The sequence below is a fragment of the Falco punctatus genome, assembly GCF_963210335.1.
Source record: "Falco punctatus genome assembly, chromosome: 3".
Classification (NCBI taxonomy): domain Eukaryota; kingdom Metazoa; phylum Chordata; class Aves; order Falconiformes; family Falconidae; genus Falco; species Falco punctatus.
Genome location: NC_137582.1, coordinates 4084158 through 4101418, shown reverse-complemented (window position 1 = coordinate 4101418; position 17261 = coordinate 4084158). Strand labels below are relative to the sequence as shown.

General features: G+C 42.4%; 1 protein-coding gene across 2 annotated transcripts in view; it reads left to right on the top strand.

Moving 5' to 3' along the window:
• COL22A1 (collagen type XXII alpha 1 chain) overlaps nucleotides 1–17261 on the top strand; it is a 237065-nt gene that overhangs the window by 203032 nt on the left and 16772 nt on the right. For both annotated transcript variants that reach the window (XM_080381170.1, XM_080381171.1), the window contains 11 exons: nucleotides 4581–4625; nucleotides 5074–5121; nucleotides 7137–7250; nucleotides 7427–7480; nucleotides 9717–9770; nucleotides 10583–10636; nucleotides 12146–12199; nucleotides 13497–13550; nucleotides 14349–14402; nucleotides 16307–16360; nucleotides 16958–17002. In XM_080381170.1, the coding sequence (XP_080237296.1) occupies nucleotides 4581–4625; nucleotides 5074–5121; nucleotides 7137–7250; nucleotides 7427–7480; nucleotides 9717–9770; nucleotides 10583–10636; nucleotides 12146–12199; nucleotides 13497–13550; nucleotides 14349–14402; nucleotides 16307–16360; nucleotides 16958–17002 (630 nt within the window). The remainder of the gene's footprint in view (nucleotides 1–4580; nucleotides 4626–5073; nucleotides 5122–7136; nucleotides 7251–7426; nucleotides 7481–9716; nucleotides 9771–10582; nucleotides 10637–12145; nucleotides 12200–13496; nucleotides 13551–14348; nucleotides 14403–16306; nucleotides 16361–16957; nucleotides 17003–17261) is intronic.

Sequence of the window (17261 nt, the reverse complement as noted above, 5' to 3'; positions counted from 1 at the left end):
GGATGCATACATTACTGCCATTGGATCTGAAAAGCAAAGTTTTCTGTTCTGGGGTTGATTTTCCTATACAGTTCGAAGGGCAGTTCCAAGGAACCTTTGTGTTCATTTTAGGGTACACACACCCCAAACCAGAGCACATTTATTAAACCTCCTATTGGCTTTTTATTCCTGTGACTTATAACCTATTTAAACTACTGCATTTCAAGTTTTATTTTCAGTCTTGCAATAGAATTAGCCCACCATAAGCCTATGTGACTGGTTTCCTTATACACTTTTTTATTTTCACTTACATCACTTACCTGAGCATCGTTTTTCAGCATATCATCTGCACAGCTTCCATCAGTTCCATGTTAGAGACCATTCCTGTGTGTCACATTTTGCAGACTGACAGAGTACTCTGTATCCTGTGCACCATGCCTCCTCATTGCTGACATCTTTTTCCAGCACTGCTATGCTGTACCAGTCATTGGATATTCCACTTTGTGCCAGCTGCTGTTGGCTGCAAACTCCTGAAAGTGTTCAAACTTAATGAGCTTTCCAATACTGGTTGTTATTTGGGTCTGTGCATGCTCCCACATTGCATTAGCAGCGTCTCTTTTCAGTGCCATGCAGGGTTTTTTTTTGGCAGAGTCTTTTAAGTACTTTTTAAATTTTCTGGCTTTCTCTTTTCCAGTTCCCTCCCTGTTAGTCAGCTTGTCAGATGCAGTTATACCCTCCAGGCCTTCCTTCTAGCATTTTCATGTTGTTCTGAGCAATGTTTGCAGCTTGGCCCTTGTTGTCAGCCTTTTCTAATTCCAGGCCTGTGTAGTCCAGCAAACTTTCCTCTACTTTGGACTCTGCTTCCAGTTGCCTGTTCTCTGAGAATACAATGTGTCAGAGTGCCATCATCCTACAGCTGCTTTGTTCATTTCAGCTCAGACAAACGTTCTTGAAAGAACACTCTCTTTTTGCAGTCCTGTACCTTTCAACTGTTTGGCTTTTCCTCGGGATACAGTACTTTTCAGATTTGTCAGTGTCATGGTTTAACCCCAGTCAGCAACTACCATGCAGCTGTTTGCTCATTCCCCATCCACCCCCAGAGGGATGGGGAGGAGATTTGGGAAAGAGGTAAAACTCATGGGTTGTGATAAGAACAACTTCATAATTAAATATTTAAAATAAAATATAGTAATGCAAATTAATATAATAAACATATATAAAAATAAAAATGAAAATTAATAACAATAAAAATTGTAATGAGAAGGAGAGTGAGGGAGAGGAATAAAATCCAAAATGGGAAAAAACCCCAAATGATGCTCAGTACAGTTGCTCACCACCTGCTGACCAGTCCCCCAGCAGCCATCACAAAGCCTCACCCAACTCCACCTAGTTCATACACTCAGCGTGACATTCTGTGGTATGGAATATCCCCGTGGCTAGTTCAGGTCAGCTGTCCTGGCAGTGTCCCTCCTAATTTCTTGTGTCCCTTCAGCCTTCTCACTGGCAGGGCCTGAAAAACTGAAAAGTCCTTGACTTAGTATAAAGATCACCTAGCAACAACTAAAAATATCAGTGTGTTATCAACATTATTCTCATCCTAAATCCAAAACACAGCACTGTTCCAGCTACTAGGAAGAAAATTAACTCTATCCTAGCCAAAACCAGGACAGTCAGCCGTGGCACATAGCTTAATTTCTTACCCTGGCTTATTTGGACCCTATTAAAGACATCACCAGCTCCACATCATACACTGTTCAAGAAAACAGGCCCATCCCTTTTCATCTCAGTGCAATCTGATACCATATGGATATCACAGCCATGCTTAAATCTTTCCCAGGATTTCAGTTTCAGCCGCTCCCTTCTGTATCTTTTTTAATAAAAAAGAAGTCTTTTCCTATATTCTTCTTTAAACACTCAAATTCCACTGCTAGTACCATGTCACGTTTCAGATCCAGAAGCAAAAGGCTGTCAGCAAGCCCTGTGGTAGAAATAGCTTATTTATAGCTACATTATTAGTCAGCATGAAAGACATTTCTGAATTTTCTGTGTTGCTTTCTGATCCAAGATGATTGTCATGGCTCAAGTCTTTGCGTTGCTTTGCACTCCTTAAAGCAAGTGCTGTGTGTCTTCCTGAACAAAGTAGGTCTGGGAATGCACAATCTGTGTAACTGTTATTTAGGCAACCCTCCTTCCACTTACAGAAGTGGTTGAGAACCACAGTGCAGAGGGTGCCAGAAGCATGACCTGAGGGTTAGCATCTGTGAGAGAGAAGGGACTTTGGGAACATCCCACAATCTTCTACATTCACATAGCTGCTCTGTGGAAAAAGCAAAACTATAGATTGGTATAATGTTTCCTTATATTTACTCAATTCCTCAGAAGGACATTTGTCTTCTCTTGGTTCCCACCTGTAGAAGGTTTAGTTCCTCAGGAAACAAGCTTTCATCCATGGACTTCAGTACTACTTCAGTTCCACTTCAGCTCCACTTCAGTTTGTGTTTAATGTTAAGCTTTTAAAGTCAAGGTAACTGAGGGGTTGTTGTTCACCCTGAAGTGTTTAATGTGGACATAGGAAAAGAAGAATCAATGTATTTTCCCATTTTCTCTCTCCTCTAGCAAGAGGTATGAGATTTCATTTATAAGTGAGATACAAGGATGTTGTGGTTTAACCCCGGCCGGCAACCAAGCCCCACACAGCTACTTGCTCACTCCCCCCACCCAGAGGGATGAGGAGGAGGATTGGAAACGAATGTAAAACTCAAGGGTTGATATAAGAACAATTTAATAGGTAAAGCAAAAGTTGCGCACACAAGCAAAGCAAAACAAGGAATTCATTCCCCACTCCCCATGGGCAGGCAGGAGCTCAGCCATCCCCAGGACAGCAGGGCTCCAGCACGTGTAACGGGGACTCGGGAAGACAAACGCCATTATGCCAAATGTCCCCCCCTTCCTCCTTCTTCCCCCAGTTTATATACTCAGCATGACGTCATATGGTATGGAATATCTCTTTGGTTAGTTTGGGTCACCTGTCCTGGACATGTTCCCCCCAGCCCTCTGGCTGGCAGGGCCCGAGGAACTGAAAAGTCCTTGATTCAGTAAAACATCACCCAGCAACAACTAAAAACATCAGTGTCCTATCAACATCACTCTCACATCAGAGCCAAAACACAGCACTGCACCAACTACTAAGAAGAAAATTAACTCTATCCCAGCTGAAACCAGGACAACAGATGAAATTCAGGTTTGCTTTATAGCTATAATCATGGCGTAGCAGGGTATCCCAGCTTCACCTGTGTGCACACACAGTGCACTTAAATGTTTAATCCCCAGGTAGCCAAGTAACTCCCCATCTGGTCGTCTGCATAAATAATACAGTGAACTGATTGGAGAGAACAGACCAGCCTGATGAACAGAATACCAGTCTCCTTCCTGGCAAAGAATTTGGCCAAGTTTTAAAGCAGCTTTCCAGGTGGAAATTTTGGATAGTCTCAGAGTCACCTAAACAGCCCCTGCTGGACCTAGACCTGTTGAAAACCACTACTCGGATTAACATCCTCACTGGGGAATCTGGCACCATGCCAGAGACCTCTCCAGGTGCATCCTCCTTGCAGAATCAACAAAACTGAACACAGATCAGATGTGTTAAAATGGTCAGTAGAAACTGTTCCTGCAGATGCAAAAATGGTCACGTAGGGCAGCCTTCTGTATCTGGTTAAGATACAAGATATTTTAAGATACTCAGTATGGATAGAACACACATATGCTTGAGTGATGACACAGAGTGACAGCCAGGTGGATACAGGAATTTAACAGAGAATGGTCCGGGGAAATCTCACCGAGTCCAGCTTAAAACACCACTGCAAGGATGTTTGCAATGCAGATTTCTGTCACAATCTGGACAGTGACCAACTATCCTGTTCAAAAGATTTGGTTTCCCATTCAAGAATTACTTTATGAAAGATTCAAAAATAAACTTTTGTTTTGTTTGGTTTGTTGTCGGTTTGTTTTTCTTTTCACAAACTAATGACTTGCTAATGACAGGCAAGAGATGCTCATTGAGGGGTGTGTGGGAGTGTCCTTTTTCCAAACCATGACTTCCTGGACCTTAAATTCTAAGGAATTTATCATCATGTCTACGCCTTCACCTCAGGGAAACTGATACCAATACAACCCCACAAACAAGCAAAAAGGCTCATTGCTATTTCAGGTGCAAGGGATTTGTTTGCAAAGCTTGTGCAAATCAAGGTCTTGATTTTGAATGTTACAGGTGTCTTAAGGGATTTAAAGCTTCATCCTTCACACTATTGCAGTTCATAGTGTTTCCTGTGACCAGAAGACAAGTTAAAGCAATTCCAGTCTTCGTGTGACTCAAATGAATTTAACAAAATCACATGGTAGATAAATGAGATTCAGGAGGGATTCGGACGATGTTAAAGTTGCAGATATTTAAAGGAGTTTACTGTTTGTCATGTGCAAGAAGCAGTGGTGCTTAGTGGAAAAAAGTAAAATATGTGCTAGTCCAGAGCAGTCAGCATAGTGTGGGAGCAACCAGGGGGTTATTTAATGATCATTTATAATTTTTTCTTTCTCTTGATCTGTAGGGTGTACCTGGAAACCCAGGGGAAAGAGGACCTCCTGGAAAACCAGTATGTAACTTAACTTCTGTATTATATCTTCCTTTTAACTCAGTTTCCACCCCTACACCTCACCTCAGAAGTGCACTTCAGTGCATTTCCACTGCTGCTTTTCCCAGCAGAGCAACTGGAAAAACCCTATGAACCACGAAGGGGTTATGATAAAAATACCTGTGATGGCTTTGGAATAGTATGAAAATAACTGGATATCCTGCATGTAAATGAGAGCTAAAATTCTAAAGGCACTTTCTTAGCACCACTGTGCAGTGCCCTCAGCAAGAACTCATCTCAGGTGTGATGAAGTGCATTGATGATATAGGGCAGGAAGTACATTTTTGGTCCAGTGAGTTCTAGGCAGGGCAAAGGAAACTAACGAGAGTCCATAAGCGTGTTCAGGAAAATTTCTTATACATTGATGCCTTTTACAATTGCCTAAGCTAATGAATTTCTCATTCCACAGGGTTCATCACCCCTGCTCTCACCAGAGGACATAAATCTCTTAGTAAAGGTAATCTCCTTTTGATGATGGTGGGATTTTAAGTGTACGTTTGATTCACATCTGACTAGCATTCTGTGATGGGAAAGTGAGCTACAAGTGCAAAAGGTGCCTTTAAACACTCTGTCAAACCTTGAAGCTTGCAGGTCTCCTACTTACACTGATATTGGGACACTAGATCACATACCGGAGATCAAAACCCAATGCCTTTTGATTATCCCTAGCAGTGAAATGACCTACAAAGATCTTTATAACTTTGTGTATTTTGCAAAAGCTGTTATTTTCAGCTCTTTCTGAGAGGCATGCGTTCCCAAGGAGAAATAAACTTTGTCCAGTTGCTTTACCTAAACCAGACAATTGAACACATTTTAATAAAACGTCTGATTTTTCATGTGTGCCTTCAACAGTGACTGAGTAGTCTTGAACTGTGGGTGCAAAGTTAGTTTGCATGGCGCATCTAAAAGAATGCAGGTAATTAACCCCCGATGCACCCATGTTCCAAAACGATGATCTGTCGGTCTGCTTTTACTGTCCATGAGAGAGTTGTCTGCGAAATGTCAGTGTTTGATAGGTGTTGACTGCGAAATCTTTACAGATTTACATGGGCTGAGGTGGGAGATTTTTAAGCAGTCTTGGGACATGGCAAGAAATCCTGCCTTATTGATTAAAAGAAACTAAAACCCCCAGCTTTTTATACCAATCCCATTAACAAAAGGACCCTTTTAAGATTGCTACTGTAAAATGCCTTCATCAAAGAGCTGTCTTATAGAGCCAAATATTTTACTGGAAATTTTACTGTAGGGTATTTTGGGGGATTTCTGATCAGGATAATAGCAAGAGACTGATTCTTGGGCGTATGAGGTCATTTTAAGGTTCCTGTGTTTTCCTCTTTTGATTATGTTCTGATTAAACATACTAGCATGCCTTGCATATTCTTCCTCCTTAGTATTTTTTCACTCCACACTTGGTACAGATCTATATAAAGCAGCACCTTGAAATCCCAGATGAAATTAGGGCTCTGTTGTTTGGAGTGTTTCTCAAGCACATATAAGTAGATAAATATGCATGTAGGGACTGAGACTTAGAAAGACAGTTTGCCCCACAATTTTACAACAGATCATTGACAGAGCTGGGTGCTGGAGCAAGGCCTCCTAACTCAGCCTGATGAGCTGCCTGTTGTGCTATGCTGTCTCTTACAGGCAGGATTCACTCCCCTTTTGCTGAAGGGTGTCTGCTTTTGAAATGGAAATGTCATACCCATGGTATATAATTTCCTGAGGATAGCAGAAATGTGAAGATTACTGAGATAATGCTTCAAGAAGTTTTGGAAGGAGGGAGGTAGTAATTCTCTGTGACAGAATTTGGCCAGGACACTGACATTCACTTGATCTTCACAAACTCCATAGGATGAGTTCTCCTTGACCATGCTAGATGCTGAATACAGTTTCAGTTCTTAAAACAGAGCCCTAATTTCATCTGGGATTTCAAGGTGCTGCTTTATATAGATCTGCACCAAGTGTGGAGTGAAAAAATACCAAGCAGAAACATGCAGAACACCCTTTCTGACATTGCACTCCACCTGGGTTTTCCCTAGCAATCTGCCCTCTGAGCAGTAACCCAGCTTTTGCAAACTGGTGTAGACAGAGTTTTCTAGTAGTCTTGTAGCTTCAGAATGAGGCTGTTCTTGGTCGTCTTGCTTTGTGGTTCTCTGACCTTCCCATTAGGAGAAGCTTTTCCTTGGTTTCCTGATCATGGATGATCAGTTAGGATCTGTCCAACTGGAACTGATAGGGAACTTCCCATGGGAGCATGCGTGAGCTCAGATGCTGACCCTCTCTCTGCTCCACACTGCCCTAATTTCAGTTCTGTAAGGCCAAGTGATCCAGATCGTACCCAGCGTGGTCAAACTGCAAAGAGCTATGTATTATTATACTGGCACCACACTGCTGCATTCATAATGGGTGTCTGTAGGGTCTGCTAAGTGCCTTCCATCTATTGCTAATTTATTGCTCCATCTTCCTTCCTAGGATGTGTGCAGTGAATGCCCTCCTGGCCCACCAGGACTAACAGGCATCCCAGGTTTCAAAGGTGATAAAGGTCTCCGAGGACCACCAGGTAGAGATGGCCAAGATGGGAAAATGGTAAGAGAGCTGGGGAAGTGACCATGCCTTGGATGTGCTATAAACTTGGTTTTCTTATAACATTTTTAGATGGTCAGTTTGTTTTTTTTTCATCAGCAACCTACTGAATCTTTTTTAGATGTCTGTGGAGTCAATGGTCTAAACTAGTGTTTACTTCTACCTTTCCTGCGTTGCAGGGGAATCCTGGTCCCAGAGGTCCTGCAGGCCCACCTGGGCTTGATGGCCCAAAGGTTGGTTGGTTTTCTTTAGTTGTTTAAAAAACTTATTTGTGACTGGTTAGTACACTGGCTAACACAAGATCTTGGTGGTATCTATCTATGTGTAAAGAGGTAGGACTGGCCTGCTGGGTGGGCCCTGTACTGGCAATTCACTGGGTGCCACATGCGAGCAGAACTGCACAGCTCCCCACATGAACACTGCATTACCTAAATAATTTCTGCTACCATCCAGTTGTTCTCACACACACACGCATACGCATACACACACATGCACAGAGTGAAGGGCCTGATTTTTGATGTTGAATTCCATTACATTGGTGTTTTGATGACAGATAAGGACTTGAGAGTAAGTTTAAATTCAAATCAGTTGAGGAAGAAATTAAAGCCTCAGCAATAGCCAACCTGCCTGTCCCTCTCTTCTTTGAATCCTGTATGCTTGAATCATTTAAATTAAGGATGATGCATTGGCCTACCGGACTCTATATGCACTGTCTGCCATAGTGGTTTTATTCACAGACTGAATATTTCCTGAAACATGCTATAGGAATTTTATATAAATATATAAATAATAAAGGAAAAATCCTTTCAACTATATAGTTCTGCCTAACAGTCTAGGGACACAGGCCAACATAAAACTTCCAGTGTCTGAAGGATTCTAATAATGTCACATTTCAAGCATTTCCCATGAAGAGGTCTGGCATCAGTCTGCTCACAATGCCGGTGCCTGGTCACAATCAAAACCTTTACAACTGCCTAATCTGAAATAAATCAGAACAAACCAATGAAGGAAGAGATAAGATGATTTCATGATGGAGCACAGTTTCCTCCAGACTTGCCCACATTACTGACCTACTGTCTTAAAATAGCTTCTACTGTTTTAACATCTTTGTATTTGCACTTATGAGTGTACGACAAGTTAATAGAGATTCATGAATTAATCTTACATCTTGCAATTAAAAGTGTGGTAGGGAAGGCAGTAGAGTCTCAAAAGTAAATATAGGGTTGATCAAAATGAAAGTATGTTCCAGGATAAAATTTGCAAAGGAATCAGTAACCCACAAAGATAATAACTAGCAGAAACGTGAGGTAGTCTGAGATATACCATGTCAGCAGCTTTCTTATATGCTATGAGAAATCAGAGATTTGGGCAGCAAGATTGAATGTTTAGGTGAAGTAACAGGACCAATTTTAAACTGTACATGTGCATGTAAAGTAAAATCAAGTAATTGATTAATAGTCTAACTTGCATTCAGTAAAAAGGCAGATACACAGAGTTTGCAAATGTTAAAAGAAAATACGTGAGACCCCCTAAGAAGGCACAAAGACAGTCTTTGCGATTCCTTTCTAACATTAAGAAGATCCTTTCAGAGGAAGACTGAAAGAGCTCTGCACTTCTGAAGATGTAGTTTATTTTTCTTAACACCATCCAAACTAGTGTTAGGTCCTATTTTGAAACAGAGCAGTAGAACTGCACATCTTTGCTCATGAGCAGCTTCATGCCTTCTGGCAATATGAATTAGGCCTCTTTTAATTAAGAAATAGCAGCCTTCCCTCCCCCCACTTGTCTCCTAGCTCCCATGTTCTAACCAGAATATTATTTCCACGGCCAGTAATTCATTAGTGCATTGTTCATAATTTGTTCTTCATCATCTCAGTATTTTTCACTGTATGAGACTCATTTTGCCTTACTTTAAGCATTGGTAATACAGGCACCTACACTTGCGTTAGCTGTCTCTGTTCTGTCATCGCTAGGAAAGAAGAGAGAAAGAGAAAGAGAAAAAGAGAAAGAGAAAGAGGCACTTTCTGGGTATGAATTTTCTCACTGGGCCTTAGAAATGCAAATTTTATTGCAGCTCTCCCTGAAGGGAGGGCAGATTACTAGCTCATAGTGTGGACATCTTTGTTGGGCCAAATGATTCCTTACCGATACCTGATTTAGTGAAGTTCCTAACAACCCGTCTACTTTCTAACGAGGTGTAAGTCCTCTTCATGTACATGAGACTACATCACCAAAAAAATATGCTATGCTGGGACTGTTCAAAGGCCATTCTTCACATATATTCCTGGCTCCAACATTAGTAGTGAAAGTCTAGGGAAGAATTGAAGAGGAGGGCAAGCAGGACTCAGTCCTAATTTGTGATTTTAATGCTCAAATCTCCAAGTGCTTTATGAAATAGGTCTAAAAGCTGATACAATAGTGAATCTAAGTGAATTTCAGTGGCTTTTTTTTTTTTTTCTTCATTATCAGGGTGCTAAAGGAGACCGTGGTATGACTGGGGATGCAGGAGAAAAAGGTGAACAGGTAAAAACAGAGTGTGCTTTCCAGCAGTGCCATCGCTGTGATTGTTCCTTCAATAACTCATGTGACATCTGTAGAGGAATATCCTTGTCAAAGGCAGAGGAGGAAGGTGGGAGCTCTTCATCACTGATAAACCTCAAATGGGCTATGCTGAACAGTGGAACTATAGCAGTCTTCCACAGGCTTCCATCCCTATCTCCAATAAAACCCTTCCCGTATGATCGGTTTCCTCACCTCTAGATCGAATGTGGTCTGTTCTCTACAATACCTGATCGGTTAATGCCTAGATGAGATCTGGGAGGTCAGGTGTCTTTGGGTTGAAAAAGCCAGTGTTTCTATCTGACTTAGAAGATGAATGTAAGGATGACTTATTTTAGGAGAGACTGAGATGCCACAGGAAAGAGGAGGATGGTCTAAATTAGAGCAAACTTTCATAGTTAATTTTGCCAAAGCCTGAGTCAATAGCTTAAGGTGCAAATAAGCACTTCAATGAGATTTGTAGACTCTTTTAAAGAGGTTTCCTGCCTGACCTCCTGCCTTGTACAATTCCACAGTATCTGTTGTCATCTTCCATTAGCTTAGACTGAAGTACACATTAGAAAAAGTACACCTTAAATTTTTCTACGTTTATTTCTGAAATACATGCTTTAAGAAATAAGGTTTTGCTTTAAAAAGCCATGGTTCTTTACTTCCTTATAACCAGCTTTCTGTGTATTGTCTCATTTTGATGTTGCCTCACAATGTTCAATCACCAGTTAACTTTTATACAACTAGAAATGTGCATAATGCATAAAGAAACTCTCTTTTTTCTGCAGGGCCACCCTGGAATGCCCGGCTTTTCGGGGGCTCCTGGAAACCCTGGTCCACCTGTAAGTTCCTCTGTTGCAAAGATAGTCCTGTACTTTCCTTATTAATAAAGGTTGTTGCAAGCTCCATGTGGAAGAAGACCGTTCCCATCTGTATGTGCATTGTATTTGCCTTTTCCAGTGGGTTCCAAATGGTCCCCTGGGTGTCTTAGAGTTCTCCTCTCATGATAATTACTATTTAATACATTAGCCACTTCTTACTGCTGGCTTCAACTCACTCTGTAAATTGATGCTAAGCTTCAGTCACCCTCTTTATACAAGGCAATGATGATGCAAACTCTTCCACAGAGACTACTTGGTAGTGTGTATATAGCTGTTTTCTTTTATGTGAAATAAGTTGTCATTCTAGAACCAGCAGATCCAAGAGTGTTGTAATTCTCAATTTTATGTGGTGGTATGAGACTGGATTTTCCCCAGTTTTCATATCCTATGGTTTACTTTTGAATGTAAAAGCCTCTTACGCATGTCCCTCTCCATCACTGTCCTTCTCATTCCTGATTTTACTGTCTCTGCAAATACAGAGGTGACAGTGCAGAAGCAAGGCTGAAATAACTTGGCTCTCCTGCTTGTGATAACATTGCTTACGCCCTCCAAGAGATGGGACTTTTCCTGAGTGAAGGCCTTTTCTTTCCAAACCACCTTTCTTTGCCCAGTCATCACTACTCATATTGCTGCTTACAGTGCAGTTTGGCTCTGCCATGCTGAGGGTGTGCAGCCTTTGTCTGTTCTGGGGATCAGCACAGTCTCTTCAAAGCTGAATTTACATTGCACTGACTAAATGACAAGAGGTACCAGAAAAGAGGATTAGGTTAGAATTCTGTTTTCAGATGGTAGCAGTCCCTAAAGGATGCTGAATGCTTTGTCACTGGGACAACATGTGGGCTTGCTTTGTGGGTCATTCGCTGTCCCAAGAGCATTATTTAAGCAGTTAATAACACAGACACATTTACTGTGTCTGTATTAACCTCATACTGCCACAGCCATAGGGCTATTCCAGTAGGATTAAAACTCTTAAAATTTTCCAATGAGACCCTCTGAATAGACTCACAGTCAAAGGAAATGTGCAAAGTAAAACTGAGCCTGTCAAAGCAGAGCACTATGTGATGTTATCCAAGATACTTTTTCTTCAACTTTTGCTGACTTTTTCCTCTGTCTGCGTTGACTTGTGGCTCCAGGAGTTTGTCTGCCACAGCACGTGCTTCAAACTGGTCCCATAATAATTTCTATTCTTTAGAGTTATTTTTGTCACAAGATTGGGTTTTTCCTATTTTCCCCCTATTTTCAGAAGGAAGAGCCAGGACCAAACTCAAATATCAGACTATTTTTGGCTTTGGAGACTGATTGCATGCAGAGGTTGGCACTGCTTTTCTGTGATGAATGAAGAAATGATGGAATAAATACTGAACTGAGTGACTGAAGAAAACGTCAGTGTTGCCAGCTGTGGTAGGGAGTGTGTTGACAAATGTACAAATGCGTTAATTGCTCATGTAGTTTCTGCTTTATTTTGTTCAGGGACCAGATGGGGCACCAGGACCAATAGGACCAGCAGGAAGCCCAGGAGACATAGTAAGTTCTGAGCTGTGTATTTCACCTACATTTAGGTCTGTGAAGTAAAGCTGAGCTGGAACCCATGTAATGTCCTTTGAAATCTTTCCAAAATATCCAGCCTGAATCAACTCTACATCTGCAAGTAGGACCTCCACAAATAACCACAGATGACTCTGTTCTTGCAGATTTGTTTACGCACCAAATGAAACTCTGAATTAGCCAAAATATGATCCAGTCCATGGGACTTCTGAGGAGGTTTTTGCACCTCTCATCTGTCTGTCCTTGTTATTAACACCTCTTAGCCTCTAGAACGGGATGACTAAATCTGTTAGGATGCTTCGTGACTCAGGCTAACACCTGAATGGTGCATGGGGACTGTCAAAATAAAACTAGCAACTTGTTGAAGGATGTCATGGCACAGACTGCTCAGAAGCCAGAACCTGAGACCATTCCCTAGCACCAAAGTACTAATACAGATGTAATTTTTGAGAAGTCCGTGAAGAATTTTGCTACAGCTGTTCCATTTGAAGGGTGTTCAGATGCTATGTTATAGTAATGCATCAGAAAACCCTGGGGGGGGACAGGTAATCTGATTGATGCTAACTTCAGGCTGAAGAGGAAAAAGTGAACCTTTCCTGAGTAATGCATGCTGTTGAGCTGGAACAGTTTAAGATTGTGTGATTCTGTGATTAATTTCTAGAGCAGGGTTTCCTAATGAGCAAGGTGCCTTTTGCGGATCTATTTCAACCAGAACTTCATCACAAGTGAACAGTGATGGTCCTTCTGATTATGAAATCAGTGAGCAATCAGAGCATAGACAGGCTGGCTTAAATTCCCTTTCAAATGGATGATCGAGGTTGAGACACTGAAAGACCTGGGACGCTATTGTCCAGTCCTATGAACTAAGGAGATTTCTTGGGACTGAGGGCAAGGCACTAGTCAAAATTACTCATTTGATAGGTATAAAATACAGATCTTCTACTTCCCGGCTAGATACCACATGCAGGAAGTTTAGGACTAAAAACAATTAAACTTCAGAAAAAAATTACCAGTGATTTCAGTGGTTTCTCCATCTGTAACAACTTATAGCTAATACTGGATATTGTATACAAAAAGAAAGCCCTCCAGTTTAATTGAGAAGGAATTCAAGGAAACCTTGTACACTGTGTGACATGGGCTACAAGACCAGCTTCCCACAGTTGTCCCTTGTCAGACTCCATATTTGATAATGTGGAGTCTATCTATCTTCTGTCTTCAGCTGACAGAAGCATCTGAGGAGCTTGTCTGACCCATGGTGTTTCTGCTTTATTTCCAGGGTAAAGATGGCCCTCCAGGTCCACAGGGCCCACCAGGGTTGCCTGGACTGCCAGTGAGTGCAATTCAGCTCCTTCTAATTCAATACATTAAACTGTTAATAAACACATAGGTGTGTAAAACAAGAGGTGACATTTCTGAGGTGTTTTGAAGGCTATGCACGATCTGTTATGGTATCTATTATGTTGATGTTGTGTCCTTGGCTGTATTTGATCACTTTAAAGCTAAGTGTTAATCACCAAGCTGAATCAGGTCTGTTCCTTATCTGTCTCCTCACTGGAAGAAATACTATTATGCAGAGCACAAAAACCAACTAATAGCTCTAGTTTAAGGGCACAAAAATTCATTGAATGAAATACTGTCTTTATCTCAATCCACAGTCAAAATAGTCCTTTTGCGCTGACTCAAGTTCAAGTGCATCTTGGACATAGACTCTTCTCTTCTGGAAAATGTATTAATATGAAATTTGGGTTTTTTTAAATCTGTCATGAGGATGGGCCAGAACTATTTCCAGTGTAAAGCAGCACAGTTGAATGAAGATAATGGCATTATAATGTTATATAACAGCTGTTTTCAGAATCCTGTTTTAAGACTGTTGGGGTGCTTGCCTTGCTGCAAAGGAGAAAACCCCTTAGACTTGCCATGCTGGAAAATGGAAGTTTATGTTGTTGTGGTGTGGCCAGGAAAGGTTTATGGCTGAGCTATAGTAATAGGGAAGTTTTTGGAGGATTATGCAAATTCAAGTATGCCACAATGAAGCAGAGCTGTCACCGTGAAACTCGCACTGACAAAACCCACGCCAATCTTCCCTGTTGACTCCTTCCTTACACCCTGTTTTGCATTTCATTTACAGGGCATTGCTGGGAATGATGGCAAAGATGGCAAGCCAGGATCTCTTGGTGAACCGGTAATGTAATTTAAAATTGTTTTGCTCAGGCAATCAGAGCCTGCTTCCAGTTATTGTTTTTGGATCTGTGGGTGCCTTGAGGGAGCATGGAGCCTGTTTGCACATCTGTTTTTTAACACCAGAAGGACTATATTGTCTCAAGCAATTTATAAGAGTTACACACTAGCGATCTTGAAAAGAAACTGGGTTCTTTTACAGCTACCATAAATACACTAAAACTTAGTGATTCCACTTTTACAGCTATCGTAAATATCGCAGAGAAAGAAGGTTGTCTTGTAACATTAAACCTAGTGATCCATTTTTTATGTAGAAGATTATGGGGCATAAAAAGTTTAGAGGAGGTGTCTTTAAAGAAGCCTTTTCTGGATTGCTCTGTGACAGTTCTGTTGTCCAGGATTAGAGGTTTTATATTTGATTTTCTCTACTTAGTTTACACTTGCATTTGCTGAGGGGAAAAAAGCTGAGCCATGAAGTTGTCAGCCAAAAGGAAACGTTAATAAATTGGGCAGTGAAGGCCATTCCTTGCAGCTGTGTTTGTTGTATGAACAACGTGCTTCCAGTATCTGCCATTGCCAGCCTTTCTGTACCTTGTAAATGGAACTTAGTGGTTCTGGAAGGAACCACCAGTTGTGGTGGTCTGACCCTGGCTGGGATGCCAGGAGCCCACCAAAGCTGCTCTATTACTTCCCCCTTCAATTGGACAGGAAAGAGAAAAATATAATGAAAAGCTCATGGGTTGAGTTAAGGACAGGAAGACATCACTCAGCAATTACCATCACGGGCAAACCAGACTCAAATTGGGGAAATCAGCTGATTTATTACCAATCAAATCAGAGTAGGATAATGAGAAATAAACCCAAAACTTAAAAACACCTTCCTCCCACCCACACCTTCTTCCCAGGCTCAGCTTTACTCCTGATTACCTTCTCACCCCTAGCAGTGCAGGGGACTGGGAATGGGGTTGCAGTCTGTTCATCACATGCTGTCTCTGCCATCCTCACACTCTGCTCCAGCCCGGGGTCCCTGCCACGAGAGACAGCCCTCCATGAACTGCTCCAGCGGGAGCCCTTCCCATGGGCTGCAGTTCTTCACCCCCAGCCCCGGGGGGGGGGGGGGGGGGGGGTTGGTGCTGCTCCCCCGGAGGCTCCGTGGGCCGTGGGCTGGGGGGGAATCTCTGCTCCGGGCCTGGAGCAGCTCCGGCCCCTCCTGCACTGGCCGGGGGGGCTACAGAGATGTTGCTCTCACATACTCTCACTCCTTTCTTTCTGGCTGCAATTTGTTGCACAGGGTTTTTTTCCCCTTCTTAAGTATTTTACCCCCAAGGCGCTACCACTGTTGCTGATGGGCTCAGCCTTGGCCAGCAGTGGGTCTGTCTTGGAGCTGGCTGGCATGGCCTCTATGGGACATGGGGGAAGCTTCTGTCAGCTTCTCACAGAAGCCACCCCCTGCTACCAAAACCTTGCCAGGCAAACCCAATATACTAGTCATTAGGACAGCTGGTGTGGGGAGCAGCACTTGTCACAGCAGCTGCAGGCAGTTGTGTAGTTGCATCAAAACACCTGGTTCCTATGTGCAGCTGCTGATTTTGTATATGCTGACTAGGTGTTGGTGCAGTTCTGTGCATTACCCCTCTGACATTAAAGCCTGTAAAGGTGCACCAGTCCAAAGGTGTAAGCTGCCTTTGAACCTGAAAGGCTGTGTTCCTGGCAGTGCAGGTAGCGGTATGTATGGGCCTCTCTGTCACTACTGTCCTCTTTGCACGCTCACACTCCGGCATTGCGGGAGGAACCCTGGGCAATCACAGTTCTCAGTGCTGTTACGCCCAAGGGAGAAGAGCATGAAGTCTTCAACAGCAGAGAGATGGACCTAAGACTAACAAACATGAACATGATTGTTTCTCATAGGGAAAGCCTGGAGAACCAGGGCTCCCAGGCCAGGAGGGTGCCAGAGGCTTACCGGTAAGTGCTGCTCTAAAGGGTTCCATCCAGTCACTCTTCTGTACTGTAGCTTTTGTTGGGCAGATGAGGTACGTTACTGGTGCAGACATATACCGAGGAGCTGGCCTGGTTGAGAATAGTCATGGCATTGTGAGTAAATAAATAACTAAATAAATAATCAACAAAAATTGAACACAGACATTTCCAAATCCTTCACACTTGGGGTGGGTCCCTTATCTAGAAGTTAAAGCCACAACCTCATGACACCCCTTCTACCAGAAGGCATAGTCACATCTGTAGCACTTGGGTTCTGTTACGTGTCCTCTGAAAGGATGGGGACAATGAAATTTAGGGTTAAATAATTTATTAGCTAGTCACAACAGGAATACACACACTACAGTCTTGGTCTTGCAGCGTAAGGAGCTATGGAAAGCTCTTCCTGTGATGTGACCTTTCTTAATCGCTCCCTGGGACATGGCAACTCTATGCTGACCAGTCCCCAGTAATCTTAGGCAAAACTAGGACGGAAGGTTTTTAAGTAAACATTCAAGCTAGACTTTTCTTAGTGTTTTGTGCATCATAGTAATGGATAATTATTGACTTCATTCTCATTTGTAGGGTTTCAAGGGTCAGAGAGGAGATACAGGTCCCCCAGGTCCCCGGGTAAGTAATGTGTACCTCCCATATGATCCGCTGGAGAAAGATTGTGTGAATTGAAGTTGACCTTTCTGAGGCAATAGGTTAAAATGATGCCTGATCTGTTTTTAACTTGTCTGTTTTCAACTACAATTCCATGGGCCACACCTATGGCATAAAATCACAGCAGCTGTCTTCATTCCCTCTGCTGAAGTTCTGATTCTGAGCAAGGTGAAGCAGGTGGTAGAGCTGAGTGCTCTGATGCTCTGCTTGAGAGAGCCCCTTG